The 17,880-nt window shown below is 49.4% G+C and overlaps 1 protein-coding gene across 3 annotated transcripts in view; it reads left to right on the top strand.

Moving 5' to 3' along the window:
• Positions 1 to 10,322, top strand: part of RAI2 (retinoic acid induced 2) — a 71,359-nt gene extending 61,037 nt beyond the window's left edge. For 2 of the 3 annotated variants that reach the window (XM_070366486.1, XM_005890007.2), the window contains exon 2: positions 8,346 to 10,322. In XM_070366486.1, coding sequence (XP_070222587.1) covers positions 8,370 to 9,941 — 1,572 coding nt within the window. In that variant the 5' untranslated portion in view covers positions 8,346 to 8,369 and the 3' untranslated portion in view covers positions 9,942 to 10,322. The remainder of the gene's footprint in view (positions 1 to 8,345) is intronic. The other variant, XM_070366487.1, reaches the window with a different exon arrangement.
• Positions 10,323 to 17,880: the final 7,558 nt, after the last annotated feature.

The following is a 17,880-nucleotide window of genomic DNA, read 5'->3' as shown; positions in this document are numbered from 1 at the left end:
CTGGAAAATCCCATGGACGGAGGAGCCTGGTGGGCTGCAGTCCATGGGGTTGCTAAGAGTTGGACATGACTGAGCGACATCACTTTCACTTTTTGCTTTCCTGCATTGGAGAAGCAAATGGCAATCCACTCAGTGTTCTTGCCTGGAGAATCCCAGGGACAGGGGAGCCTGGTGGGCTGCCTTCTATGGGGTCGCACAGAGTTGGACACGACTGAAGCAACTTAACAGCAGGTTGGTCATAACTTTCCTTCCAAGGAGTAAGCGTCTTTTAATTTCATGGCTGCAGTCAGCATCTGCAGTGATTTTGGAGCCCAGAAAAATAAAGTCAGCCACTGTTTTCACTGTTTCTCCATCTATTTGCCATGAAGTGATGGGACCAGATGCCATGATCTTAGTTTTCTGAATATTGAGCTTTAAGACAACTTTTTCACTCTCCACTTTCACTTTCATCAAGAGGCTTTTTAGTTCCTCTTCACTTTCTGCCATAAGGGTGGTGTCATCTGCATATCTGAGGTTATTGATATTTCTCCCAGCAATCTTGATTCCAGCTTGTGCTTCCTCCAGCCTAGCGTTTCTCATGATGTACTCTGCATAGAAGTTAAATCTCCATACTTTAGTGTTTGATGCTGGGTCAGGGACACAGACATAGCAAGGGATCTCTTTGAATCACATCAAATGTGAACCCAAAGCAGTGGCTGAGGGACTGTACTTCTGAAGGAGCAGGGGTCTGGGAGTCTTGAGTACCCCAGCATCTAATCCTCACTGAACCTCTGAACCTCAGCTTCCTGCTCTATGAAATGGGAGATGTGGCCTGGGCCAGTAACCCTAAGATGTGTTCAAGCAGGAGGGACCCTTGGAATTCTCACTAAGCCTTGGAAGCTCTGTCTCTCCTGCTGAGTTGCAACTTCTTCATGCTTGCACTCCTGTCAGAAAAAAGAAAAAATTTTGGACACCCCCTCAATACATAATGCATTGTTAAATTATATATGTGCTTCTGTATTTATTTATTATATACACCAAAAAATAGAAAAATGGGAATAAAAAGGATGAGATGGCAAAACGAACATAAATAATTTTTATGACGACTGCACCCTGCTCCCCAGGAAGACCTGGGAGCTCCCTGGTGTCAGTGGCCAGTTTGTGATGCTCAGGCTCACTGCTTCCTCTGCCTGACTGGCTATCGTCTCCCATTTTTTTTTTTTTTTTACCAATATCACATCAGAGCTAAGATTTGTACTCTGTCCTCTCTGGCAGAACTCCCCACCTTCATGAAGGTGAGACTCTGTCATGAACTGCTTGGCCACCGCTGTTTTCATAAATTAAGTAGCACGTTGGGGAACGTGTTCCCAAAGGTAACCTAGGTGCTCATAGTCCTTTCAGAGGGCTGTGTAGATATCTGCATGTAAAACGCAATCAGCTGTAAGCCAGGGTAACTATTTTGCATTTTCTCCTTATTTTAGCCAATTTGAGAATACATTCATGTGGTAATTATGTTCATAGCTTCAGTAGAAAGGCCCTGTGCTGATGTTTAAAGCTCAGAAAATTTAATCACCGGGGCAAGTAATTGACAATTATTACACCCTGTGGGGAGAGCAAAACCATTCTTTAACCAGTTGGAATTACTTCTTAGATATTTAGTGCATATCAGGTCCTAAACGGTGAAACCATATCCATGTTGTAATAAAGAATGAAAATTAGGCTTTGCTCATTTCACTCATAGTGGCTAGTGGTTTTTACACAGAATTAAGTCAATCACTGACAGTGTAGTTTAAATGCTGGGTTGAAAGCAGGAAATAGAATACAGGGTGCAGTTGGGAGGAATGGGATACTTACACAGGTCTCTGGGAAGTCAGTCTTGCAAGAGGGAGTGACGCCTCAGTGTTTTCTGGTGGGCAGGGGAACACAGAAAGACACTTTGAGAGCCAGGGTGGAAGTTGAGGGAATTTGAGGATAGATGGCTTTAGGCTTCTCTGTGAAGTAAGAACCAAGTGAAAAGTGAAAGGGTTAGTCACTCAGTCGTGTCCAACTCTTTGTGACCCCATAGACTGTAACCCACCAGGCTCCTCTGTCTATGGAATTCTCCAGGCAAGAATACTGGAGTGGGATCACCTCCCATCCTGGGATCAAACCCAGGTCTCCCACATTGCAGGCAGATTCTTTACCGTCTGAGCCACCAGGGAAGCCCAAAGCAGCACTGAGAAGCAAGAGCACTCACTAAGAACTCATTTGGCTGACCAGGTGCCTTGTTCTCTGGCCTTTGGATTAAGGCCTTTCTGCACAGTGGAGTCACCTAGGGAATTTTCTTAAAATCCTGATGCCCCGGCTGTACCAGAGACCAGTTAAGTCAGAGTCTTGGTGGTGGGACCCAGGCATTGTTTTTTTTAAAGCTCCCAAGTGACTCTAATGTGTAGCCAACTCTGAGAAGAGGGCTGAGCCAGAACTTGTCAGATGGGAACATGCACACGAGTCATCCCAGGAGCTTGTGGAAATGCCACTCCCAGGACTCATGAGCAACAAGGACAAGAACGATCCCATTCTGACCTGAAAAATGGACGGCTGCCTACAGTCGTCATAAAAACCAAAGCTGTTGATATTTTACAGCTGGAAAACGTATCAGGACATATTTTTAGAAAATGAATGTCTTAGAGAAAGAAATTTATCCTGATAAAAAAAAATTCTAGGTGAGGCTGATTTCAGCAGCAGAGGAGGGCAGGTCACCTCTTCAGGGTGGGGCCCAGGGGACTCTGGAACCGCTGGCCCCCGAGCATCCGGCTCATTGAGACTGCCTCCCTTGAGGCTGAGCTCGCCTTCCTGTGACCTCACTCCAGTGGCTCCAGGATCCTCACAGGGTTCTGAAGCAGGCGGTGGTCCCCAGCTTGATTCCCTGTGAGGTAACCCTGCCCACCAGACCCAGAAACCTAGGCCTCAAACCTCTCCTCAGGGGTGCTTAGCTTTGTGGTTGGCTTGGTAGTCACTGTGGTGAAAACACTCTCAGTTCACAACATGAAATCAAGACGCTGTCCAGAAGGTGATACAGGGCTCCCTGGCATGCTCCCAGGGGATCATTTAGGATGTAGCTGAGGGTATTAGCTTATTGGAGTGTGTGAGCGTGTGTGTGTGTGGAGAGAGAGATTAGGTGTTAAATGCCCACAACATGGAAATAGATGCACTCTACAATCTAGAGAATATTCAGAGTGGTCAAGTGTTTTCACCTTCGAAATTAAGCCATAGTTGAATCCTCATCATAAAAATGTCAGTCTGTACAGAAGCCCATAAGGTAAATCGAGTCCTCTGCAATGCTCTGGAAGCGGAAGCCTGAGAGGCAGGCTTGTTTTGCAGGGCACCCAGTGGGGTGCAGATGCAGGGCAGGTGACTTACTGACTGCCGGGAGTTGGGCCCCAGGTCAGCTTCTTCCCAAATGTAAGTGCTTATGAGAGAAACGGCACATGTGCCGCTTTGCCTTGGTCGTCTTTTTCTGTGTGCATCAGAGAAACACAGGACCCTAGGACAAATCCATTCACTGGTCACCCTGGCAGACTCTTCACTGTCCACAAAAGTGCTTTTGCATCGCCTGCCTCATCGTCATCGGAGTCTCCCCCTGACCAGCAAGGGGGTTGGCTACCACGTTCCCCTCTGTGGGGCCTATGGGCCCAACCCTCTTTTCTTAGGACAATGCGACCGTGTGACCTCTGTGATAACTGGCCTCTGATGAGTGGTAATCAGAATTTCTGGGTCACAGTCTCCTCATCGATAAGAAGGGTTGAGGAGAAGACAGAGGTGTGAGGTTTCATGCCCTGCCAGCCTTGCCCTGCCCTGATTCTATAAATGTGACAAGAGGCTGGTTACAAGAACACCAGGCTGTGAAGGGCCTATGTGTGGCAGTCTGAGAGGTTGGAAAAGAATTTCCAGACATGAGGGAAAAAAATGAAAGGAAAATAGACTTTATTAGAGGGGGAGACGCTGTTAGAATAGTGGGCCAGCTCAAGGGAGAGCTGCCACTTTCGTGGGCTTGTGGCCAATTTTATAGCCTTAGGACAAAGAAAATTCCTATAGAAAGGTGGTGACAGGTCATTGGTTGGGGGTCCTTTGGTGCCCACTTTGACTAACATGGAGAATGGAGACAGTAACTGGCCAGTTAGGAAAGGATGGCTCGTGAGAGACAAGATGGCTCCTGACAGTGGTTGCCATGGAGCTTGGCTGATTCTGGATTTATTGCTCTATGACCTCAGTATAGGGTTCCACAGCCTAGACACTCATTGAGGCTCTCCCTCATCCTGAAAGGATTCACGAAACACCTGCTGTTCATCAGTTATGGGTATAAAGATGAGCGAATGAGAAACTTTGTTTCTCTTGCTGGCCGTCCTGGGGATGGGCAGGACTAGACAAGGCCAGGCAGGGTCCTGTGGGAACTCAGTGGGGTTGGGGGAGGTAGAGACTTCAGAGTGTGACAGGTGAGCAGGAGTTGGCTGGGTGAAGGTCAAGGCCCAAGGGGGCACCAAGCTGAGGGGCAGAGCCCAGGGACAACGCCCCTGCGGTGTGTACTTAGATCTTTGTGATATTTAGGGGGTTCAGGTGGCGATTCTGTGACCCCACAGGTCTCTGAGCCCAACTACTGCCCCACTTCCCTAGCTGCCGTGTGCCCTGAGGCTTCTCCCCAGAGTCTCTGCCTGCGGGGCACACAGGCTACACTGGGGTGGGCCCCAGCCCCCTGCCTTCCAGCCCCAGCAACTGGCCGTGGGCCAAGAAAGCAAGGGTCTCCAGCAACCGCAGATCCACAGGGCCCAGTTTCCCTCCCTTTACACCCCATCCCATGCGCCCAGGGTAATAGTGTAGGCTGGACGGCTGACCTCATTTAAATTCATTTGCAAAGAATACCTTAAAATACTCAAAGGGTCCCCTGCCTCCTCGGCTGGGCACACTTGGGCAGCCCATCTGGCTTCCTGGCTTGTTCTCAGGGACAGAGACTTGCCCTCTGAACCCTCATCTCTTGAGCTGCTTGTTATCCTCAGGGCATCACTGAGGCTTCCAGCAGAGGCTCCTGCAACAGGGTCACCCACTGAGGCCCCCCAGAGTTGGGGCTCCTGCTGACAGGGTAAACAAGAGAAGGGAGAGCAGAGAGTAACCCAGGGCTACCCTGCCTTTATCACTCACACCTCCCTGGGCCTTGCATGGTACCGGAGGGGAGCCGCTGCCCAGCCCATAGTGGGGAAGCAGTAGACCAGCAGCAATCTCGGGAAGGGACTGGGGCTGGTCACCGGCCTACTCCCCCTGAGCCGCCAGGCAGCTCCAAAGCTGTGGAGCCGGGAGGAGGCAGGAGTGAGATCCGGGCCCTTGGCCCCTGAGATGCCACACGCTGCTCACCTCCTCCTGTGCCCCGGCCTCTCCTGCATCCGTCTGTCCCCAGTCCTGTTCCCAGAGGCTCGTGGCCCCTGCAGATCTGGTGCCAAGAGCTGAAACTCACTAGGTGCTGTAGAGTAAGGGAGTTAGAGAAGGCAAGGTTCGGAAAAAGAACGAGACCGGCACTTTACAGGAACAGATCACCTTTAATGAGGCGAGAAGGGGCAGCAGTCAAATTAGTGACCTGCTGCACTTATCCAAGAAAAGAGTAAGTATATATAGGCATGTATGTGGAAAGCTACTGTCTTAAGGGGGCTTGTTCTTCTCCAAGGTTGTTCGGAGAAGTTATCTTTTAAACAGCTGGGGCAAGGAATTTTGTAGATTGGCCAGAGGCTGGACCGGCTGGGAGCTGGGCATAATCAACCTTAATGTCCATTTTTTCTCCGGGTGAGAGAGTTCTTTGTTTTGCATAGAATGGTGGGGAGGACCTGGTGGGGAATTTTAACTCCAGGCTATTTTGAGCCGTGTAACTTTCCTACAGGTGCCACCTGTGGGAGAAGCAGGGGCCCATGGGTGACACCCTGACCTGGCAAGGTGGCTTCCTCACACTCCGAGTGGGAAGGTGCTGGAGGATTAGCTGTCATAGAACCAGGGCCAGGCAGGGAGAGGAGTGGGGTTGTGGGAAGACATGAGAGCCACTGCCTGGGCTGACGGTGTGTGCCTGGAGCAGGTGGAGATGATGCCCCAAAGTTTCCCTTCTTGTTCTTGGTGGGCAGGGGAACAGGACTGAGGGAGGCAGAGAGAGAGGGAGGCCCACATCTGGAAGGACAGACGGTATAGCCCGTTATGAGGAAGCAGTCTCTCGGCAGGGTAACCCCAGACCCATGGGAAGCAGGGAGGAGGATTTCTTCTGGTGGCTTGCCTCGCAGGTCCTCAGAAGCCACCTCAGATGGACAGTCGCAGATGCCTTCTCTGCTGCTGTCCGTGTCCTCTCCAGCCCCACTTTAGCTTCCCTTCAGGCTCCTGTCACCCTCCCAGAGTTCTGGCCACTGAGACAGACGGGGCGGCCCTTCTGGAGGAGCCCTGGGGTGCTCAGGGCCTTCCAAGGGCTGCATGTGAATGGCCGACAGAGCTCTGAGCTGCCGAGCCTGCTACCTCTCCTGGCTTCATTCTGAGGCCTTCTCACGCTGGCCAGTCTGTATCTGATCAAAGACATGCCCCTCCACTAGACTATAGTCTCCATGAAAGCATGAGCATCTCCAGGATCACAACAGCATCTCCAGCCCCCAGCAAAGCTCTGGCATGCAGTAGGCATTCAGCAAATTGATTGTTTGGATGAATGATGAATGAATGCATGGAAGAATGAATGAACGCTATATCGGAGGCATGTCACTTTCTGGACTGAATAAGAGAGCACTCCTCTCAGGAAAAGCAGACCCTTCACCTGGGGCAAGCCCCCTTGCTACTCTGCCCCCAGGGGCATCACTGGCCAGCACACTGGGCCAGCTCATGGTCATCTCCAGAGCACACCTGGCCCAAGGGAGCTGGGCTCTGGCACCCTTCCTCAGAGGCTCTGCAGTGTGCCCAGCCCAGGGTATCACTCACCCGTCCTTCTGCAGAAAGTCATTTGCACAGCATCCTTCGTCTTGCCCTCCCTTCCTCCTACTTCAGAGAAATTCCTTGTTCTGTGCATTCAACATGTTGTGATTGTCTGGAAATATCACAGGGTTGTTCATTTGTTAAAGCTGCTCTCCTGTAGGGAAGGCTCATTGGTTGACTTCTAATCCCACGGTGTTCTGGGCCGCCTCTCTTGTTTTAGAGATTGTGTTGGTCATTTAGGGGTGAGGAGAGAAGGATGAGTTGACCACGGGACCAAAGTCTAGACAGCTCAGACAGGTGAGGTCAAGAACTGGAGTGGCCCAAGGCCTGCCCAGCAAGACTGAGGATTATTGAATTATTATTGAGCCCCACCAGACTCCAGGGCTGCACAGATCCCTGAGTTAGACATGGTGCCTGCCTTCTCCATGGTAACAAGGCTAAATATGGATGTGTTTCCATGGAGAGCCATATTGCAGCTGCAGCCCTGCTTCCTCCAGGAAGCACCGGTGCTGGGCTCCTTTGGCATCTTAGGAGGTGGCCAGAGGTGCCAAGGACATCAAGAAAGTATATCTCACCTTTGAGGATGTTTGTTTCCAACAAAAGTTCCATTTCCCCAGCCCTAGATTCATCAACACCCCCTCCTCTTGACAGCTAGAAGTTAGGGGAGGCCAAGGGTCAGACAGACTGATTGGGAAAGTGACACTGGACCCCGATAAGTGTTTGCGCAAGTTACCCGATCTCCCCCTTGCTCCTCGGAGTGGCTTTTCCTCTGGCTGGAGGAAAGAGGGTGCCATTGGTCAGAGAGAGGGAGACAACTGTAATGACCCTTGTATAAATACACTGGTGTTCCTCTCATCAAAGCTCTTTTGGAAGAATTATTGCTGCTACAAAGAGTTTTTTTTTTTTTTTTTTTAATACTTTACATAACTGGGATGGCCCCTGTCCAATTTTATAGAATATTCTAATGTGGCAGGGCTCTGTTTTCTCCTTAAAGAAAAGAAAGTCTTAGCTCCTTATTTGAATTTGGACAAGTCCAATCTCCACATATCTTAACTGTCTAATACAGTGATGTGGAATGAAACTTTGTGTTTCTTGAAGGCTAAACATAAGCTGAGTGCGTATTCAGCTTCACAATTCTCTGTTCAACCTCACTCGGCTATTTAGTCATGACATCATCTGTGTTTATAGTTTAATCGTCTGTTAAATTGGGGCTGTCCACGCACAGCTGATCATATGGGTGTGTTCGTATATATTAGGAAATAGCTGTCACATGTATGTGTACACTGAGAAATGGGTGTGCTCCCCGGGTAACTGAGACATGGAAACTTTTAAGAGATTTGGGGAGAGCTCTGGAGGCAGCTATAAATGGTCTCAGAAGGAAGCTTCACACAGTGTATTCTGTGTTGCAGGCCGAGTGGCATCCGAGCAGAGTGATGGACGATCTGCAGTCCCAGAACCTCACCATGGACATGAGCGACTCCTCCCCCACCTTGACCAATAACAGACTGGAGAATGGCATGGCCCAGCTGATCACCACCGAGGCCTGGAACATCAACTCCACCGATCTGGTAAAGAAGGCGCTGGTGACCGTGCCTGCCCCATCCATCCTGAACCCCCCGGCCGAGTCCCAGAGCGGCGTGGCTCTCAAGGTGGCGGCCACCGTGCTGCAGCCCCTGTGCCTGGGGGAGAGCCCTGTGGTGATGCCCATTCACATGCAGGTGGAGGGCAGCTCGGCGCCCGAGCTCAACCAGAGCGGCAACGCCACATACGTGATGACAGCGCAGGGGCCCGTGCAGCTTCCAGTTGTGCTGGAGCAGCACGTGTTCCAGCACCTCAACTCCCCGCTGGTCCTGCCGCCGGAAGCCCCGGGCTCCTCCAGCACCATCCACAACAACCTCTTCCAGGGGGCCCGGGACCCCGAGGCACAACCCCAGCTCCTGGATCTGCGGATCCCCAGCCAGCCGCAGGAGCCCCCGCTGCCCTTCGAAGCTGTGCTCCACAATCTGTTTCCCGCCCAGGGCGCGCTCGGCCCCCCGCCCTGCCAGCCTCCCCCAGGCTACACCCCGGTGCCCCCCCAGCCATTCAACTCCCCCTTGTCACCCCTGGTCCCGCCGGCCACACTCCTGGTGCCCTACCCAGTGATTGTGCCCCTGCCCGTGCCACTCCCCATCCCCATCCCCATCCCTGTGCCTCAGAGCTCCGAAGCCAAGTTCAGCCCGACTTGCCCCAAGCCGCCATCTGCCTTCGGCCTCCACCCCTTTAAAGGCCCCCAGAGCCCTCTCCAGAAGGAGGAAGTAAAGCCCTTCGACCTGTTCCAGCCCCGGGAGTACTTCCAGCTCGGCCGCCACACCGTCATCAAGATGGGGAGTGAGAACGAGGCCCTGGATCTCTCCATGAAGTCAGTGCCCTGGCTCAAGGCTGGCGAAGTCAGCCCCGCAATGGACCAGGAAGACACAGCCCTAGACCTGTCGCTGTCCGCCCACCGGAAACCTGAACCTCCCCCCGAGACACTGTACGACAGCAGCAGGTCCGTGGACAGCCCAGGTCACCCGGTGCTGGAGAAACTGCCCAGTGGCATGGAAGTGCCCTTTGCCCCCACCACGACTCAGGAGGCTGCATCTGTCATGGAGAGTCACGGGGGCGGCAGCGACGCCACTGAGCCACCCAGCCAGCCCAGTGGCGAGGTCAAGGCTGAAAATCTGGTGAGCGAGTCCCAGGCGGCCAAGGTGATCGTCTCCGTCGAAGACACTGTGCCTACCATCTTCTGTGGCAAGATCAAAGGCCTCTCGGGGGTGTCCACCAAAAACTTCTCCTTCAGACGAGAAGACTCCATGTTTCAGGGCTCCGACGCCAATAGCCCAGGAGAAGAGGCCCTGGGAAACATGGAGGCCCTCAGGAAACCCACCAAAAACCGGAGCATAAAGTTAAAGAAAGTGAACTCCCAGGAAATACACATGCTCCCAATCAAAAAACAACGGCTGGCCACCTTTTTTCCAAGAAAGTAAATAATGGCTTTTTAAAATTTTTATGATTATAATATGGGGAAAGGTGCATTGGTTTTATAAAAAGGCATTTAAAACAAATTATCTTTGTTAATTATTTTGGGGCGTAGCTGGGAACCAGGAAAGCAAATTGGCTCTAGAGGCCCTGTAAGCTAGGATCATTTTCTTTTTTAATTTTTGACTTTTCACAAATGAGTAAATAAGAGCAACCTATTTTTCAAGCAGATTGCACATTTTTTGCAGCTTTAATGGAATATTGGGTGAATCAGAGGGGGTTAAAAAAGCTATTTTCATTGCCACAAAGTGCTTTGATGATGTAATACCTAATAAAGGGTAGGATGAATATTTCACAATAAATGTTCATTTGCACTAATTGGTTGCAGTATTCTATCATTTATAAAATTTGCATACCTGAACTGGCATGCTTTGGCCAAAACTGTCACTTGTAAAGCACTGAAAGTTATCCATGTTTAGAGACCAAAGTTCTTCAGACATGCTGGACAGAGAAGAATCATACTGGCCTCTGCCCTCAGAAAAGGAGGATTAGGAGTACGCATGACTTTGAGCAATTTATTTCCCCTTCTGGACCCTTTCTTCATTTGTAAAAATGTGGCAGAGGGAGGTGAGTTCCAAGTACCCACAGCCCCCTCTAGTTCACAGAGACCCTGGATGTGCAGAATTCGGTCTGAAACCCTCCATAGACTAAGACAGACAGATGTCTCTAAAGGCATGTTTACCTGCCTCCTCTCCTCCCTCTCCCAAAATTTAGCTGAAAGGACTTTCTTTTCAAGGGCAGCAGGAGCATTGTTCTGAATGAGTAGTAGTCTAGGAAGTCAAAAATATTACCAAAGGCGACTCAGAACAAGAGGAAAATCCAGTGGATTAGGAGGTGTCTCATAAAAGTTCCCAGCCCTGAGTAGAGATGTTTGGGAGTGGGCTCGGGGAGGGAAGAGAAAGCCATTCCAGCGACTGGGGGTGATTGTGCCCTCCAGGGAACATCTGGCAGTGCCTGGACACGCTTTGGGTTGCCACGGCTGGGGGAGGGGGTGCCACTGGCATCGGGTGGGCAGAGAGTGATCCAACCCCATGTCCACAGCGCCAAAGCCGAGAACCCACGCTTAAAGCATTTCTCAATGGACAGAAGCGACGCGCCTGGAAGAAGAGACCAGCGCGAAGTCATCCACCCCAACAAGGAACTGTGAGTGTACATTTACAATAGACCTGCTAGGCGGCACGGCACACTTGGGTCTGAAGCTGTGCCGGTGAGGCACTGATTCCAGCATGCCTGCTTTTAAACTTAAAGCTCTTTCTTTCACTTCTTGGAATTAGTATGTATCCAGCTGTTACTGTGAACATGGACAGGAGGGGAAGCAGTTGTGAGACTGTTCTTTACTACCAGACCCTCTGTGTCTAGGGTTACAGTTTTAGCTGGTCCTGTACCATACCCCTATAGTGGGTTTTCTTTTTCCTGTTTTTCACCTGTGTTGTTAAAATGTCTCTTTCAAAGTGTGACACGATGTGAAATAACCAAGTGGTTGTTTCTCCTGAAGCTAACTAGTTCCATTCTCTTACACAAGCCAAACTCCATCCTTTCCGCTTCAACATAGGGTGATCTTTTTCCATTCTTACTCCCATTGTGGGTTTCTGGCCATGTTTCCCGAGCATGGCGTGTGTAGTTCAGTTTCAAATGCAACCAACACAAATGTGCCTAGGGACTAGCAGTTCCCATTCACCTGCTGTCTTCTTCTCACCACGTTTGTGGTTCTTTCTGCTGCCCCCGCAGTGCTAGGCAGCCTTTGCACCAGCCAGCAAGGGTCCCTGTTTTCACAGTGTACTGGGGAAAGCTGCTGCTTATTTGGCTTTGAGGGAACAGAATTCTCACTTTGCGCTTTAGAAGCAAGTGTTTAAACCTGAGGGATAGCTAGGTGGAAAGGAAGGCATTTGTAACCTGTGATCACATTATAAACATCAGTCTACAAATCTCCCTTTGCGATATCTGAAGATGCCCTTTTCTCTTCCGATGTCAGCTCTGATTGGGTGAGAAAGGCTGGCTCCACTGCCATCTGTGGGTGTCGAGCCAGCGTGGGGCCATCCCCCAGCCCTGGAACCGGCCTCTGTCCTCACCCCAGCTGTGCCCATCCATTGGCCTTGCCAGTCATCATTGGGTCTTGGGAGAGAGGCCTGTGTGGTAGAGACTGGCTGTCGGGTTGGGAGACTTGCTCACTGAGATCTGTGAAGGCTGAACACAGAGCTGTTGTGTTGGAACCAGGGCTGTGCTGCAGGGGCAGTGACACCCTCTACCTGCCCCCCCTTCCCAGCCTTTGGTGGAAACCAAAATCTACTTTGCTCTGGAATTAGGAAAAGAAAAGGGCCTGCTGCTGTGGCCAGAATGAGCCTAAGGTTCCCTGGAGGGACAACTGTCTCCAGTTACCCTTCTTCCAGATTTCAGTCCTGCAGGATTTCCATCAGGTTTTTTCTCATGACTTAACTTCCCATCTCTTCTCAAAAAAAAAAAAATGTTTTAGTCAACTAGCCTAAAGAACGGCTTTTCAGAGTCTTTTAGGAAATATGATTAGTCCCTAGGAATGTTGATATTTGCTCAGACTTGTCAAGATGGCGTCAGTTGGCTTCAGTTCAGAAATGATAAAAAATTGGAACACGTTGCTAGGATTCATATTTGAGGGTAGTGATCCTCCTGGTTAAGTAAAAACTGGATGATCTAGAAGAAAGGAAGAAAGAGTTAAAGATGATACAGTTACTATCCTAACCAAGGAAGTCCTTGACAGTGAGTAGAAAACACTAAAGTGAGGTCAAACATTTGTTTCGATTCAAAGGCAAAACTTCACACTTTAAGCATGAAAAAAAAAACATGTCTGCAATGGTTAAAAACTCCAAGAAGAAGGAAGGGAGGAAGGGAGGAAGGGGAAAGGGATGGGAGGAAGGAGGAAAGATGAAGGTGGCCGATTACTGAGAGAGTATGTCAGTATAGTCATTATCTTTATAAATAGCCTAATTAATAAAGTGGAAAAGGATTTAGATTTCATTTTACAAGTGAGAAAATCGAGGCTCAGAAGAGTTTTCTGCTTCCAGTTTTTAAGCATCAACAACTCAAAAATATGTACTTTGCAATGATTCTTAAATATTGGGTTTGAAGCCTGATGAACCCACAGGAATTTGGATCCTTTGGGGGCAAAAACCAGTATGAATTAGTGAAGAGTCTGAATTACAGCTTTTTTTTCAATTATTTTCAAGACCATTCCAGTTAACTGGAACGCCCAGAGCACTTGGCACAACGGTAAAGGGGAGATTTCAAGCTGAAGTGTATGGATGCCAAGCCTCTAACAGTCACACTCAAAAGCTGCTAAGCTGAAAACTTTAACAGCAGGGGAAAAAAGCGTTAGAGGTCATTCTGGCCGACTTTACTCCTCATTAAATAAAAAAGGCAATTTTCCAGAACAGCTCACTACCACCAGGTCAAATAACTGACCTCCCACATCAGCGAAACAAAATAGGGTATATTTGAAGCCTTTATGGTGCCATTTTAATAAATTGAGATTCTATTTTAATTAACATATTGGTTATTTTATAGTAAGTAGTATATATGAGTGCTTGAAAGAACTAGTTCCAAAAGATTGTAAATAATCCATCTGCAACTGTTATTAAGCCAGGGGATTTTTAAGTGAAGTGAGATTTTAGCTATGCTCTGCCAAAATTATGAACAAGTTCAAGTTAAAGGAGATGAACTGTTGAGGTTTACTATATTAACCCAACTCATAGGTTATTTTCCATCCAACTCTATCTGTACAGAGGCTCAAATGAAAGTGTAGGCTTGTGCTGCTGATAACGATGGCAAAGGCCACCTGGATCCTGTCCTCCCTCTGCTAAATCATTTTTAAAAACATAAGGTTTGATAACCCAGTCAATTAGTAAGAATGTGATGAGCCGCTTTACATTGATAGCACCATGCTGTTAGTCCCAAATGGTGTCAGGAACTCAGTTTTATTTATAACTCTTCAAATAAGGGACGTGAAGAGTGTTTTCAATGCAGAAACTTTCTTTAGGACTCATTTCAAGCCATATTAAGAAGTAGCACAACGGACAGACCAAATTCTTTGAAAGCAGGGGCTGAATCTTACTTATCTCGAGGTTTCTCCAACTCAGTACCATTGGCATCTGGGACTGAAGGGCTCTGTGTTGGGGGGCTGTCCTGTGCCCTGTAAGATGTTGACTAGCATTCTTGGTCTGTATCCACAAGACCCCCACAGTACCCCTCCCGTTGCCCCAACTGTGACAACAAAAATGTCTCCACGTGTTGGCAAGAGTCCTCTGGGGGCAAAGTCACCCCTGGTTGAGAACCACTACTTTATTTCTAGGATCTAACACCTGGCCCACAGCAGGAGCTCAAAAATTCTTTGAAGAATGAATTTAATCAAGAAACAATCAGAAAGAGATCTGTAGCTCTGATCTCTGGTCCCTCATATTTCCTGGTTTACTACCTCAAGGCTGATCTGACCAGGAAACTATTGGGAAAGTCCATTCATCCATCCAAAGGGCCATCACTCATCCAGCATGTTACAGGGTCCTCCTGAAGCTTCTCCCTCATCACCGGGGGTTCAGCAACACTACTCCCCCTCACAAAAAGGGCAGGCCCTCACTCAGCCAGTTCTGGAGGGATGCCTCACCCCTTTACCAGCACCACGAAGCAGGAAGGACCCGTGATTCACAACTCGCCCTGTGATGGCTGTTCATCAGTCTTATTTCCAAGGGCAGCATAACCCAGGAATTCACCAACATTGCCAGGAAGCTCAGTGTGTCTTTTTTCCCTCATGCTTTACCTAAATCCTTCTTGCTGTAATTGAGCCAGTTTTTTTGTTTGTCCTCAATGGAAACAAAGGCCAAATCTTCTCCTTTGAGTCGTTTCCTATTTAAACACCAGATCTTTTCACAGCCCCCTTGCCTTCAACTCAAAAGCCCCATTTCCTCTCACACTCTCTGAGATCCTCTTTATACTCCTTTTGTCATCATGGTTGTTCCTTCTCCAATTTTTCCATCTACCTCATAGAGTCAAGAATTCCAAGTAGTTGGTGAAAATGTTCTAAAATTGATTGTGGTGATGACTGTACAACTCTGTGAATATGCTAAAAAAATAAACCCAAACATAGAATTGTGCACTTTTAATGGTTGGATTGTATCGCATGTGAATTATACCTCAATAAAGCTGTTATCTTTTTAAAAACAATAAAAGAACCCCAGATAGAAATTGGGAACTGACTGCGGGTTCCAGCAAAGCCTCCTAAAATGAACATTTACTGCCCACCTTTGATCAGCTACATCCCTGTGCCCACCACCCTTGATATGCCTGTGATACATCCTCACTCCGCTTTGAACCCCACTCAGCTGCCTTTCTCGGTTTTTCTTTATGGTCAAAATTTTGCTTGGAACATCATCTGCCATGTCTCATTTCTTAGAATCTAGAATACCTTCCTCCAGGTGCTTTGTCGTGAGCAGGCCTTCCCAGTCCTGTAGTTTGGTCCTCACCATCTGTCTACCCAGGTTCAAAGTATATTTGGCCACAGGCCTCTTAATTCAGAGGAAATGTAAAAGACCTGTATATGAAAGAATCACAGGGACTTCACTGGTGGCTCAGTGGATCAGAATCCGCCTGCCAATGCGGGGGACACAGGTTTGATCCCTGATTCAGGAAAATCCCATATGCCATGGAGCAACTAAGCCAGTGCTCCGCCATAAGAGAAGCTACCACAACGAAAAGCCGACGCGCCACAACGAAGGGTAGCCCCTGCTCACGGCAACTAGAGAAAGCCTGCCCAAAGCAGCAAGGACCTAGTGCAGCCCAAAATAAAATAAATAAATTTTTAAAAAAAGGATCAGAGAGCAGCAGCTGTGCTGGTCTGGGGTCCCCCCTGGTCCTGCAGGGGCTGCCCACAGGGCAGAGGAAAGCTGCTAAGTGATGGGGCACCCTGCATGCCTAGCACAGCAGCCTCTTCTCCATTAAGGACTCGAGATACCGGGGTGTGTGCCTTCTACTGCTTCTTCGTATGTCCCATCCAAGAGTAGGAGGGACATCGAGGCCACATATGGTCTAATAACCCTCTGAACTCAGCATTCTGGGACCAGGTTCTCACCCATCACTTCCTCCCCTGGAAGCGGAGCTGGATCCCAGGCCAGAGAAACAGTCAAGACTCCAAGGATCCAAGTGCCATCCTCAGAGAACAAAAACTCAGCCCCTGATTACAGGATGTCAGCAGGTGTCAGTCCCCAGCATGGCCACGCGATGGCATTGGAGACAAGCAAAATGCCCCCGGGCATTCAGTCTTCCTGGCGGCCAGGCCAGCACTTGGAGTCAACAGCTTTTTGTCAGCAAGTTATTTTTTTTTTCATGCAGCTTTATGATTTCAAGTGCTGCATGAATGGAAACCAGCTAACAAGGTCTTGCCTGGCAGAAGTCCTTGGGGGAACTCGTCTTAACACAGGGATAACATTATTTGTAAAGAGGGTATCAACCCTTTGTGAGTGAATGGTGCTCCTCTGGTACTTGAGCGTGGATGTGAACAGTCTGTTTTCTTTGTGTGGCTGAGGAATGCCACTCGCAGGCAGTGGGCGAGCCAGAGAAGGGAGGGCTAATTCTTTAAGCTCCAAGACTTTACTGCAAGTGTTTTCAATGGGAATCTTTTCAAAATGCATCAAGCATCTGGCAGAGGAAGCCCCATCTTGACTCCGTCATTGTTCTGGCCTCGGGGGCTGGAAGGCCGTGATGCCGTCCAGACCCTCCGGGGAAACGGGGGGCCTCTGTTTCCCTACAGTGTGGCTCTCCTGTTTCCCCAGTGCTCCCTCCACACTGGTGCTGCTCTTTTCCATTAAAAAAAGCTCTTCCAATTGTGTCCCTTCTCACAGCGTGCAGGACAGCAGGGCACGCGTGGACCGCGGGCGCTGGCCGGCTGGCTTCATCCACAAGCTGACGGACAGCATGAAACGGCCCCCAGCCTCCAGGCAAGTGTCTCCTCACCGCCCGGCCGGGCCCAGCCCCAGGGGCACCTCTGGGCAGGTCTTCCCCAGCTCCTTTCCTCCCAGGCTTCTCTGAGAACAACTGCAGGGGGTTGACACTGCAGGGAAGCCTTCTCCCATCTTCCCTCAGGCCCTTAGGCCACAAGCCTCCCGAGACAGGCTTGCAACAGAGACGTGATTGCTGGGTCCTCAGCTTCTGGCCTCCATGACTGTTTAGTGAACTGGAACACAGCATGCCTTCTTTCCGTTCCCACTGATCACTTGGTGGCTACACTGGTCCCTGCTCTGGGCTTGGCCAGGGTCAGGCCCTTCTGCTTTGAGCCTGTTCTGGATCTTAGTTCTGGACACTATAGGTTTTACACACTCCACTTGCAGCCTACCTGTCCTATTCGTTTACTCTTTAGACCCTTCGCTTGTCACCATGAAGGTTAAAATCCAGCAGAGCCCACTTGAGACAGCGTAAATTTCCAAATTAATGACATTTTAGTGAATGTTTTACTGAAGCTCCTTCCTCCCTCTCTCTCTTCGTTCCTCCCTCTCTTTATTTCCCTTTAAAAAAAAAAACTCCCAGAAGTCCTACTCCTGTTGAATTTTACAAGTGACAGCACTTATCCAAGGAGCTCTGGTTGCCTCTTGGGCTTCATCTTCCTGACCCTTCAGAGGTGTGGGACGTTCTTACCCTGTTCTTTCTCCTTAGTGTTCTGGGCACATCTCTCTCTGCAACCTCTTGCCTCTCTGACTTGCTCCCTCCTCAGACGAGATACTCCTGACGCCCCTTTTCTTTCTCCTTCTCCCTCCGTCACAGACTCTGTCCCAGGCCCACAGCTCTCACTCCCATGCTATGGGGACCACATCCACTCTCCTAGTTGTGTCCTATACTTTGTTGTGTTTATTCCTCCCTGTCTCTAGGCCAGCCCTG

Source organism: Bos mutus, chromosome X (genome assembly GCF_027580195.1).
Source record: "Bos mutus isolate GX-2022 chromosome X, NWIPB_WYAK_1.1, whole genome shotgun sequence".
NCBI lineage: Eukaryota > Metazoa > Chordata > Mammalia > Artiodactyla > Bovidae > Bos > Bos mutus.
This window is presented reverse-complemented; position numbering and strand designations above follow the sequence as displayed.